The sequence below is a fragment of the Xyrauchen texanus genome, chromosome 49 (genome assembly GCF_025860055.1).
Source record: "Xyrauchen texanus isolate HMW12.3.18 chromosome 49, RBS_HiC_50CHRs, whole genome shotgun sequence".
NCBI classification, from domain to species: Eukaryota; Metazoa; Chordata; class Actinopteri; order Cypriniformes; family Catostomidae; genus Xyrauchen; species Xyrauchen texanus.
The window spans coordinates 87501-100000 of NC_068324.1; the positions used below are offsets into that span (position 1 = coordinate 87501).

Sequence of the window (12500 nt, forward strand, 5' to 3'; positions counted from 1 at the left end):
CCAAAATAAAATATATCTACATTTAGCAAAACAACAACAAAATAAATGAAACAATGTAAAATTCACTTTCAGGAGGAATATAAAAACATTGTTTAGCAGTCCAACATAAAATTATTTTACAGTAAAATTAGTGCAATTTGAGTAAGACTTAAATGTTTTTCTAACAGGAATAACTCAAACTATTGCGATCTCATTAAATCTCAGTGGGTAAGGAATATAACAAAGGATTTACAGACTGTCACACAGTTTACATTTTCTCACTCACACATTCTGTTAAAGTCAACAGAACATATAAAACGGCCAAATAACAAAATTAGACGACGCATGGTGTAAAGTTACGTTAGAAGGGGTGCAGAAATGACTTGATGGGGAAACATTTAGAAAATCAATCCTCTACGATCATGTTGGAGAATCGTCATCGGCTGGTCAATTATATGGCTGCTGCATTTTGAAGTTTATTTATTGATCTTTTTGGACATCCTCCCAGTAATGCATTAGTGCTGACGAGAACCAAGATATATGATCATATTAGCCCCATTTTATCATCGTTACCCGTTAATTTCTGTATTAATTATAATATTCTGTAACTATGTACAAAGCTTTGAATGGTCTCCGCAGTACTTAAGTGATCTTCTACCACACTATATTCATCACGTTCATTATGATCACACAATTCTGGCCTGTTAATGGTTCCTAGAATATCAAAATCCACAAAAGGAGGAAGATCCTAAACTATGGAATAGTCTCCCAAACACTGTTCGTTATGCAGACACACTCTCTCAGTTTAAGTCTAGACTAAAGACTCTATTTATCCAGACATACACCTCATTTAAATAAATGTAATGGCATGTATGCTTATATTATTTTATTTGTTTCCCTGTCTCAACCTATAACTGCTACCTCGACCTCGCATAAGCATTGGCTATTAATCAGATATTTAGGGAAGGGACCTACTAACTATTTTATTTCTCTGTTTAAAAACAATAAGGCAAAAGTACACCATGTACACTAAATGATGACATATAAGCAATGCACCAAAAGTAAGTAAAGTTTGCTTGCTCAACAGTTAGTTTGTGAATGATATCCTTTAATCTCCACACCACATTGAAAAACAGACCCCATGTACACAATGCATATCAAAGAAATGATATAGTCTTATCTGTATGATGTCAATGATGAATGTCCTTCCCAAACAAAGCATGAAGAATACACAAGTCCGTGAATTAAAGTGTTGGTTGTAATCCAAAAAGTCCCCCCATGCAAAATATGTTCCTCAGTGCCGTGGAAAATCCAATCAGAGTTTTTATGCTCCTTATTGTGGCTTTGATCCACTCAAGAATCTGCCAAAGGTGCATTCATAAAGTCTGAAAGCCTCCAGAGTTCATGACTCACACACCCAAACACTGCTCCTAATCCTCACTATGATACATGTGGTGAATAAACATTAAACTCAGGCTTGTGAATCATTTACAGATTGAGCTTTAAATGCAAGGTTTCCCAATCAGGACAGCAGTTCAGTGTTTCGAGTGATAAGCCATGCTTACTTTCCCCATTGCAAAACCTGTTCTACCCACACCTGTCTAACACCTGAGAGTACTAATCTCTAGAGCCCTTTCAGGGTGAGTAGTGGAATTAAGATAGAAAAAAACACATGTAAACAGGTGTGTCTGTTACCAACCTCGGGACTCCTATCCTGAGGTCACCAGAACCGGCTGATCCAGCTCCATTCCTGCTTCGTGTTGGACTCCACTGCTTCATGTCGCTGAGTGATGATGACTAAATGCAGCCGGTGCCAGCCAAACATCACTTCAGTCTATTATGATGGACTTCAGAGGATTAACTGATGCCAACTCCAACCATAGGACATGGGATACTTCATATGCCATTGTCTGAACCTTGGATTTAGGAGGGACCTCACCGAACCTCACTGAAATTACCGGCCGGTTGAACTGCGTTTCACCTCACTGATCTCTGTCCATCACCTCGGTCTATTGATGGACTACGATCTTGAAATGGAATATATAAACTAACTATTGCCAACAAAAGCCTTCATCAGCCAATTAACAAGGACAAGCTCATCTATGTGAACTTCTGCAATTAATCTAGATGGACTTCAAAGCCTGTGGTCATTAATCTTACAGTTCAAACACAATCGATTTTTACTCACTGACACCTTAACACTTAGTTTAATCATTTTAAACCATGATTTTAACTCTACACAAGTAATATTTACATTATATTCATGATGTTAGTCAGGCACTATACAAATAAAAATGAGTTCACTTCAAAGTCTCTGGTGAGTCCAAGAGAGGTTGATACATTTTTTTGTTTGCTCATTTTACAGAAGATAAAACTGTAATATCTATAATGTCTTAGACATTATTGTGTAATTAGATAAAATATGATTGTGAATTGTGTTAAAAAATAAGTAATTAAATAATAATTGTATTTATAACCCCAGTGAGCGAGCTGCGTTTTGGGGGACTCTCGAGGAGGGGATTTATTATGTGTTATATGTGACCACAGGGGTGTTCGTTGGGATATTAGTGGGGTTTAAATGTTAATTCGATGTGCATGTGTTTTCTCTGTTGTGTATTTTTTAATCAATAAAATGTTTTAATTGTAAGTGACATCTAACTTCATCATTAACCGTTTTCACATCTTCTTTGAAAACAAATGTTTATTCTGCAGCTTTGCAATAAGTGGAACATGATAAACACATAATGCAGTATTTAAAGGCATTCATTTTTAATGTTTGCTTATATATTTATTTGATCTGTACAGCACTTTGAGTCAACGGTTGTTTTTAGGGTTCAATAATTAAAGGTCGACTTAACTTCAAAATACAATTCACTCGTTAATGTGTAAAACTTTAAATTGGCTCCAGAATACTGAATGCACCTTTAACATGTAAAAGGGAAAGGATATATTACAGGTCAATATTATTCTCAATTTTTAATGTTTACTGGCAGCGTGAAGAATATGAATAAGTACAGATATTCAATGTAGATGCATATAAAATACAATCATTTATAAAATAACTTGTAGATCAAGTATAATGTAAGTGTAGGACAAGTTAACGTATAAACTGAAAATCAGGTTGTAAAAAGGAATCCAGTAACATCCGTGTAACGAATAGAGAAACATGACAATCACAGATCTCGATTAAAACATTCATTATGCACAATATTAGTTACATTTAAATGACACATTCGGTCTTGTCTGGAATTGTGTGAAATAAACAGAAATCCTGCAATAAACTGTTGTCATAGCAACCGAATACAAACACACTTTAATGTTTATAAATAAATACAATCACAACCGACACGTTCATTTTTTCCCCCCAAGTTTTATTAAGAGATATATTAAAAATTTTTAGACGCCGCGTGGAGTCTTGAAGTTCATGCCAACAGGAGGTTGGGTAACCTGGAGGTTCGACAGGCTGCCGAAATCCTAACGAACAGAAAACAGAAGAAAAGAATGAGGAAACGCACAGTGTGTCGATGTGGTTTTGATCAACGATGATTATTCTAGTCTTTAAGTTCACAACTGCTAAACAAATATCAACATATCAGGACTATAAATGTGTGTAGCTGAACATTGTGTGAGAGATTCAGGGTTTGTCAGGAACAGCATCCAGCAAACACGGGAAACACTTTCAGTTTTCTCTTCCTGTATTATCAATGACCTGGAGACACGTCACCCCACAGTCACTTTCGATACAGGAGTGGAGAAAGAGCGTTCAGTGATTCTCACCAGAAGCTTGAGCATCTCCTTGGTGTCCGTGTCCACCTCGATGATCTCCTGGTCCAGAGCGGAGACCTGCACAACACCACAAACACGTCAACATCCTGTCAGACAGCTCCACACAATATTATTATTATTATTATTATTATTATTATTATTATTATTATTCAGCACGTCACAGATTTAATGACAGATGGGAAGACTTTCAATTAGGGCTGGATTTCAAAGGCTGAATAAGGAAGAGGAAAATAATAAGTCTTAATGCCATTCCTGATCTGATCAGCTGCACACGTGTGTGTGTGTGTGCGCTCCAAATGAACAACATGGAGACTGATATCAAAGACAGCGGTGATATTCCCAGTGTGATTGTAGCTCCGCTTCGGCCATCAAACACCAGCTTCAGATCATAACTGTTCTCGTGCACATGTTGATGAACGGCCTCCTTTTCTTTTTACTTATAATAAAGCGTTAAAGGCGCTTCATTTCAAATCATGGAGATGATCTATACGAGACAAACATCTGCCGCTCGTGTCATGATGATTCAGATAGATCGTTAATTATTGTTTATTCTGTGATGTGTTTTACTGCATCGAACATCTGGCGAGCGATCATTTGTGAGATGAATTGTAATGATTTAATATTGCTTTTCAGCATGTACCGCTAGAGGGCGTGTCTCTATCGGCAGCGGTTTATGAATATACACAAACTGTTTAATATACATGAGTAAACTTGATCATTTCTAGATTGACTTGGTTTAGTCATACACTTGCTATAATGTAATTAGCAGATTTCTTATTCGATTATTTCTGAACATGTGGATTTATTCGATATTAATGTATTTTACATTTAAACTCTGTTGACATCTTCCCCCTGTGGTGCATTAATCTTGCACAGCTTTGTTTCCTATAATGAAAAGGATTTCTCTAACCAGGTTGGCTTGCGTTCTAATAAATAAACATTTATAAGTTGAAATAAATCGTGACTAGTCCACAAGTTTGATAAAAATCGCCCAGCCCTACTTTCAAAAGTACATTGAAAAAGTGAATTCTTCTGGAGGCTGCAGATTAAATCATGTTTACATTAAACTGCGGTTATATATAAACACAATCCCTTCTGCAATTAATGAATACATCAATTAAAATGCTTCTAAAGAACTGAACATTGTGTGAGAGATTCAGGGTTTGTCAGGAACAGCATCCAGCAAACACGGGAAAGACTTTCAGTTTTCTCTTCCTGTATTATCAATGACCTGGAGACACGTCACCCCACAGTCACTTTCGATACAGGAGTGTCAAACGACATCTGACATGCACCGCATGTTTATCTACACTGACTGCGCCATCTTCATGTCATTCCTCCAATCACAAACAACTGACACTAATGTTCAGAAAATCCCACATTTCCCCTTTTAAAAACATCATTAAGATGTTCAACACAATGTCTGAATCATTCTGCAGAGTACATCGAGACTCAAACTGACCTCGGGGACGTAGTTATCTCGTCGTTCTCGCTCTTCCTCCTGCAGTTTGATGGAGATACCTCTGACTGGACCTCTCTGAATTCGCTTCATCAGGTGCGTCACATACCTGCACAAACACACACACACTCAAAACATCACCTTAGACACATACTTCATGATCTGAGACAAGACACGCCATCCCACTGCACCCACATTACCTACAACATCCCACCACACCCAAATAACCAACAACATCCCACCACACAGCACCCACATAACCAACAACATCCCACCACGCTGCACCCACATAACCTGCAACATCCCACCTCACTGCACCAACATAGCCTACAACATTTACATTTATGCATTTGGCAGACGCTTTTATCCAAAGCGACTTACAGTGCACTTATTACAGGGACAATCCCCCCGGAGCAACCTGGAGTTAAGTGCCTTGCTCAAGGGCCCAACAGCGGCAATCTTGGTGGTGCTGGGGCTAGAACCCCCGACCTTCTGGTCAGTAACCCCGAGCCTCAACCACTGAGCCACCACTGCCCCATTTTTACAACATCCCACCACACAGCACCCACATAGCCTACAACACCCCACCACACTGCACCCACATAACCTAAAACAACCCACCACACTGCACCCACATAACCTAAAACATCCCACCTCACTGCACCCACATTACCTACAACACCCCACCACACTGCACCCACATAGCCTACAACACCCCACCACACTGCACCCACATAACCTAAAACAACCCACCACACTGCACCCACATAACCTACAACATCCCACCTCACTGCACCCACATTACCTAAAACATCCCACCTCACTGCACCCACATAACCTAAAACATCCCACCTCACTGCACCCACATTACCTACAACACCCCACCACACTGCACCCACATAACCTACAACACCCCACCACACTGCACCCACATAACCTACAACACCCCACCACACTGCACCCACATAACCTACAACACCCCACCACACTGCACCCACATAACCTAAAACAACCCACCACACTGCACCCACATAACCTAAAACAACCCACCACACTGCACCCACATAACCTAAAACAACCCACCACACTGCACCCACATAACCTAAAACAACCCACCACACTGCACCCACATAACCTAAAACAACCCACCACACTGCACCCACATAACCTAAAACAACCCACCACACTGCACCCACATAACCTAAAACACCCCACCACACTGCACCCACATAACCTACAACACCCCACCACACTGCACCCACATAACCTACAACACCCCACCACACTGCCCCCACATAACCTAAAACAACCCACCACACTGCCCCCACATAACCTAAAACAACCCACCACACTGCACCCACATAACCTAAAACATCACACCTCACTGCACCCACATAACCTAAAACATCCCACCTCACTGCACCCACATAGCCTACAACATCCCACCTCACTGCACCCACATAACCTAAAACATCCCACCACACTGCACCCACATAGCCTACAACATCCCACCTCACTGCACCCACATTACCTACAACATCCCACCTCACTGCACCCACATTACCTACAACATCCCACCTCACTGCACCCACATTACCTACAACACCCCACCTCACTGCACCCACATTACCTACAACACCCCACCACACTGCACCCACATTACCTACAACACCCCACCACACTGCACCCACATTACCTACAACATCCCACCACACTGCACCCACATTACCTACAACACCCCACCACACTGCACCCACATAACCTACAACATCCCACCACACTGCACCCACATAACCTACAACACCCCACCACACTGCACCCACATAGCCTACAACATCCCACCTCACTGCACCCACATTACCTACAACATCCCACCTCACTGCACCCACATTACCTACAACATCCCACCTCACTGCACCCACATTACCTACAACACCCCACCACACTGCACCCACATTACCTACAACATCCCACCACACTGCACCCACATTACCTACAACACCCCACCACACTGCACCCACATTACCTACAACATCCCACCACACTGCACCCACATAACCTACAACATCCCACCACACTGCACCCACATTACCTACAACATCCCATGTAATCTTTGAGAAGTACCCTGGTATATTTAATGAACACAGCGAGTCTGGACCTTAGTTTAACCTCTCGTACCTTTTGAGAGTACAGTATCCCATCACTAAACTGGGGCATTAGGACACACACAGACCACAGGGTGAGCGCCCCCTGCTGGCCTCACTGACCAGGTTCTGACCAGACTCAACCCTGTCTAACTTCAGTGGGTAACCAGGTGAGAGCTGCAGGGTGATGTGGCTACAGTCTATTTATTATAACCCAAACACTGTGATCCAATCATTCATTTAGATACCTGACATTTGATTGGTCACACATGCCGTCACTCACCCGGCGATCTTGTTGCGAAGCTTCTTGCTAGGGATGATGGCGATCTCCTCACACACACGCTTGTTAGTATGGAAGTCATTGCCCAGACGTGTGTAGTACTTCTCAATGATGACCCGAGCGGCCTTCTTCACCGTCTTGGTCCTGACTCGACCCTGAAAAACACCACCACCATCAGAACATGGCAAACAGGAAGACACTCGCAGAACTGTGACGGGTTGGTCATTTTAGGAGACTGAATTTAATCATAATTCTGAATGATTTAAGCATTTATATATCATCACTTTTACATCACAGTACATGTGTCTCTAGAGACAGACAGCACATTGTGTGATCTGGAGACTTAATCAGGAGTTTAAATCCAACACACACACACACACACACTACACCCCAACACGCACACACACACACACACACACTACACCCCAACACGCACACACACACACACACACTACACCCCAACACGCACACACACACACACTACACCCCAACACGCACACACACACACTACACCCCAACACGCACACACACACACAATACACCCCAACACACGCACACACACACACACAATACACCCCAACACGCACGCGCACACACAATACACCCCAACACGCACGCGCGCACACACAATACACCCCAACACGCACGCGCACACACAATACACCCCAACACGCACGCGCACACACAATACACCCCAACACGCACGCACACACACAAAATACACCCCAACACACACACACACACACACACACACACACACACACACAAAATACACCCCAACACACACACGCAGTGTCAGAGCTGTTGCAGTACCACCTAAAAAACAATTACAATTCACACACTAAAGCACTTTCCAGTTGCTCTAATCAGATGTATTAATCAAGAATCATTCATATGATTAACAGTATTAATACACGTTGAAATACGCGCGCGTTCCCATCCGTAAGAGTTTTTAATATCGGACGCGTTTAATGTATCGCACTCATCTGACGCGTCATACTCACACACACACTTGCGGATGAATCCCTAGATCACATTCATGTGTTTGTTGTGATGAATCGATGAGTTTTTAAAACAGATTACAGCAGATTATAACGACAAAGAAACAGTCAGACACCCACCATGATGGATCCGGAGAGTAGAAGAGAGCGGCGAAAGCGCGAAACCGGAAAATGAAGCGTCAGAGAGACGTCACAGCGCTGCACTCACTGACCTCTAGTGGTGGAGGAACGACACTGTTCCAAACTACCACAGTGGTGTCATTAGTAAACAAACTGGATGTTAAAATGTGGAATTATGTGCTTCAATTTCATAATCATTTTGGATATTTGTATTAATGTCTCTTATATGACCAGACATAAATCATTCTGTTAATGGAGTCACGGGTTTAATAGAAAAAAGTCATTAATAAAAGTACAAATGTATATTTGTATATAATGTAAGTGCAAACAATAACATTTTTAACTTCGTCAAGTCTTAAGATTTTATTCACATCCTAATTCATGAACACTAAATAAACTGATTTGAGTTTGATCCTCCAGACAAAAGCTGCATTAAACAGACTGAATTTGGTGGACAAGTAGTTTAAAATAATAATAAAAAAGTAACACTTAGCAAATCTGACAAATAGTTGAATTCTGAAATCATTAGATTAATAATAAAGATTCAATTCTGTCATATTTTTAACAGTAAGAAATAAAAACACATTGCCTTTACATTTGATAAAAATATCAATGTATTTCTATGTATTAATTTCTTCCATCATGTTTTCTTGGCAGGTTCTCTGTGCTGTGCACGATACAAATAAATCAGAATAGAAATCTAAATGTAAATAACACAACAGAATATTTCAAATTGCTTCGGATTCAGAACAATATCAGTATAAAAACATTAACTTTGCAAGCTTAATCTCTAATTATGACTACTACATTTCTAGTAGTACTATATCATACAGTGTGTGTGTATTATATACAGAAGAGACGACTGTAAATCATCCGTTTCTCTGGATTTACTCTTTATACGTGTGTGAGCAAAATAAACTGGTTTTATTCTATAAAGTACTGACAACATTTCTGCCAAACTCCATAAAAATGTCAATTAAAGCAATAATTTGCAGAAAATAACAGCTGCTCAAATAACACAGAAGATGCCGTGTTTTCAGACCTTGAACAATGCAAAGAAAACAAGTTCATATTGATTTATTAAACAGTATGTGATGAGGACTGGAGCGGTCACAAGGAGAATCACACCAGAGAGAAGGTAAAGAAAAGGTCCAAAAAGAAGTTTAATCCAGTAGAGGTGCAAATAGTGTTTTAAAAGCACTCGTATAAACATGGTGGTAACATAAAGCAGTCTGTACCCGTGTGTGGTGCAGTACCCGAGCCCCTCTCCAATCAATGGAGGCTACAGTATATTCTTCTAAAGCAGTGCTACAAGCTCATCCATGTGCTCAAACATTGTCTCCTCCCCTCACACTAGTGCCGCTGGTTTAAATACACAATTTTCCCGCCTTTGCTAATTGGAACAAACACTCACCTCTCCTTTCTTAAGAGTCTTTGAATAAATACATAAGAATGGGTCAAAATGAGAGTTAAAAATTAAACCAATAAATTGGATGCATAATAACATTTGCACTATTAAACAATATATATAACAAAATTACGAGTAAAACAATGAATGGGTCCTTTGAATTCTGTGATGGAGATTCACAGGCTCTCATCACACAATATTAATGTTTTAACAGAGTTCAGAAATCAACATCTGCTGGAATAATCAATCACAGCTTTCATGAGTCTTGGCATGATCTCTGCCAGTCTCTCACATTGCTGTTGGCATGATCTCTGCCAGTCTCTCACATTGCTGTTGGCATGATCTCTGCCAGTCTTTCACATTGCTGTTGGGTGACTTTATGCCACTCCTGGTGCAAATATTAAAGCATCTCTGCTTTGGGTGCATCCATCTTCCTCTTGATCACATTCCAGAGGTGTTCAATGAGGTTCAGGTCTGGAGATTGGGCTGGCCATGTCTGGGTCTTGATCTGGTGCTCCATCCACACCTTGATTGATCTATCTGTGTGGCATGGGGCAATGCCCTTCTGGAAAATCCAATCCTCAAAAGTTGGGGAACATCGTCAGAGCAGAAATAAGTTTTCTTCCAGGATAATCTTGTACGTGACGTAATTCATGTGTCCTTGTTGAAGCACCTCCAGATCATCACCGATCCTCCACCTGATCATCTAACGATTAGCCGGAGACGCCTTCAGACACCCAGTCTCGCACCCACTGGAAAATTTGGTGGCGGATCGATGAAGATCGGAGGATGCTTCAGCTGGAATCGTCTTTGTGAAAGACACATGACACCTGTGATCAGGATTATTCCAGCAAATATTGATTTCTGAACTCCATTAAAACATTAGTATTGTGTTGATTAATAAACAATATGAACTTGTTTTCTTTGCATTATTCAAGGTCTGAAAAAAAAAATTGTCAAGACAAAGATTGTGTTATTTTATTTGGCAGAAATGTTGTCAGTACTTTATAGAATAAAACACGTTTATTTTACTCACACACACATATGAAGGGTAAATCCAGAGAAACAGATCATTTAACTGTCGTCTCTTCAGCATTTCCAGAGCTGTGTGTATAGCGGTCTTATTTTAAGGAAGGGAATCCCTCTCAACGGGGCCCATTATATTTTGGGGGTCTTTGGAATCAAAGTTTGAAAGCCTGTGATTTACCCAATTACATTTTATTTATCTAATAATACATTTGGGGCGAATGATTAGATGAATATTTGGTTATAGAACATGTAATAAACAGCCGGGGAACCAGACTTCATCTCACATCCCAAACCTCAAAGTGCCAGTGAATATAATGATGTAATATGAATATAAACACAAATCACGGATTATTAAAGGTCTGTCTGTTCGAGGTAAAAACAAACAAACCCCAAGTGCTACAGTTCAAACCGTCAATCTATTGGTTGGAAATAAATTACAAAAGGCAATGCTCTCGAAAAACAACATTTTATTAAACGCCTGTACAAGAATGTAAGGAAATATCACAATTATTTACAAAGATTTACACTTAAAATAATTCAGAAATCATGTGAATGAAACATGAAATTATTAATCCTCGTCATCATCATCAATGATTGGCCTGGACCTGAAACACAAAAACGGTTCAGTCCATTCAACAGAACGCAACCCAAAAGCAGCTACAGGACATCTCAATCCAGACAGCATTTAATCTAGAATCACAGCATAGATCACAAACATCCAAACAATGGAGGACTGATCTTAATGCGGTTTCACTGTTGGGGGTCCCACAGGTCAATACTCACTTCCTGGGTGCTTTACTGACACCGCTGCCCCCCGCCTCTTCATCATCAGATGCAGGATGAAGATTCTCTTTCTCAGGATTTCTGCTTGGACCCCCGAAGAAATCGCCAATGCCCTTCTGCCATACGGGGGTGGGCCGCGGGCACACAGGGTTTCCACCCGCATATTTATTCTTGGCTGGACAAACGAAACATCTACATGAATATATAAATCTAAACCAGATCACAAACTCAACTGGTTAAAGGCTCTTACGCAAAACTATGCTGCAGTGTGATATAATTATAATAACCCTGATGTGGTCGAAGAAACAATATTGAGTTCAATAAAGTTTATAATAATAATGCAGCAGCCCAAAATAAATCCTAAAACAGTCTTATAATACATCCTAAATGTGTTACACATTTCTAAATATAAGTGAATACATCGAGTTATTAAAAAGCCCTTATTTTAAAGAAAATCTAAAGCAGTAAAAGTCATTATGAATCCTTTGTGTAGACGTGTGCGCGCTCTCAC

The 12500-nt window shown here is 40.4% G+C and overlaps 2 protein-coding genes, 1 long non-coding RNA gene and 2 other non-coding genes across 5 annotated transcripts in view; all 5 read right to left on the bottom strand.

The window, feature by feature from the left end:
* Window positions 1-3329: 3329 nt before the first annotated feature.
* LOC127640104 (40S ribosomal protein S17) lies at window positions 3330-8833 on the bottom strand. Its single transcript, XM_052122505.1, has 5 exons — window positions 8770-8833; window positions 7652-7803; window positions 5228-5333; window positions 3757-3822; window positions 3330-3453 (listed from the first exon to the last, which is right to left on the bottom strand). Exons 1-5 carry the CDS (start codon window positions 8770-8772, stop codon window positions 3376-3378), a joined length of 405 nt encoding a protein of 134 aa, XP_051978465.1. The 5' UTR covers window positions 8773-8833; the 3' UTR covers window positions 3330-3375.
* On the bottom strand, window positions 3602-3727 carry LOC127640761 (small nucleolar RNA SNORA71). The gene has a single exon (XR_007970130.1). It is a non-coding gene; the product is annotated as a small nucleolar RNA SNORA71 (small nucleolar RNA).
* On the bottom strand, window positions 4910-5035 carry LOC127640760 (small nucleolar RNA SNORA71). The gene has a single exon (XR_007970129.1). It is a non-coding gene; the product is annotated as a small nucleolar RNA SNORA71 (small nucleolar RNA).
* Window positions 6912-7644, bottom strand: LOC127640106 (uncharacterized). The gene is made up of 3 exons (XR_007970058.1): window positions 7317-7644; window positions 7086-7151; window positions 6912-7019 (listed from the first exon to the last, which is right to left on the bottom strand). It is a non-coding gene; the product is annotated as an uncharacterized LOC127640106 (long non-coding RNA).
* Window positions 8834-11658: 2825 nt separating the features above from the next.
* LOC127640105 (PCNA-associated factor-like) overlaps window positions 11659-12500 on the bottom strand; it is a 1614-nt gene continuing 772 nt past the window's right edge. Inside the window, exons 3-4 of the mRNA XM_052122506.1 lie at window positions 11990-12164; window positions 11659-11811 (exon numbers count right to left, since the gene is read on the bottom strand). Of these exons, the coding sequence (XP_051978466.1) occupies window positions 11775-11811; window positions 11990-12164 (212 nt within the window). The 3' untranslated portion in view covers window positions 11659-11774. The remainder of the gene's footprint in view (window positions 11812-11989; window positions 12165-12500) is intronic.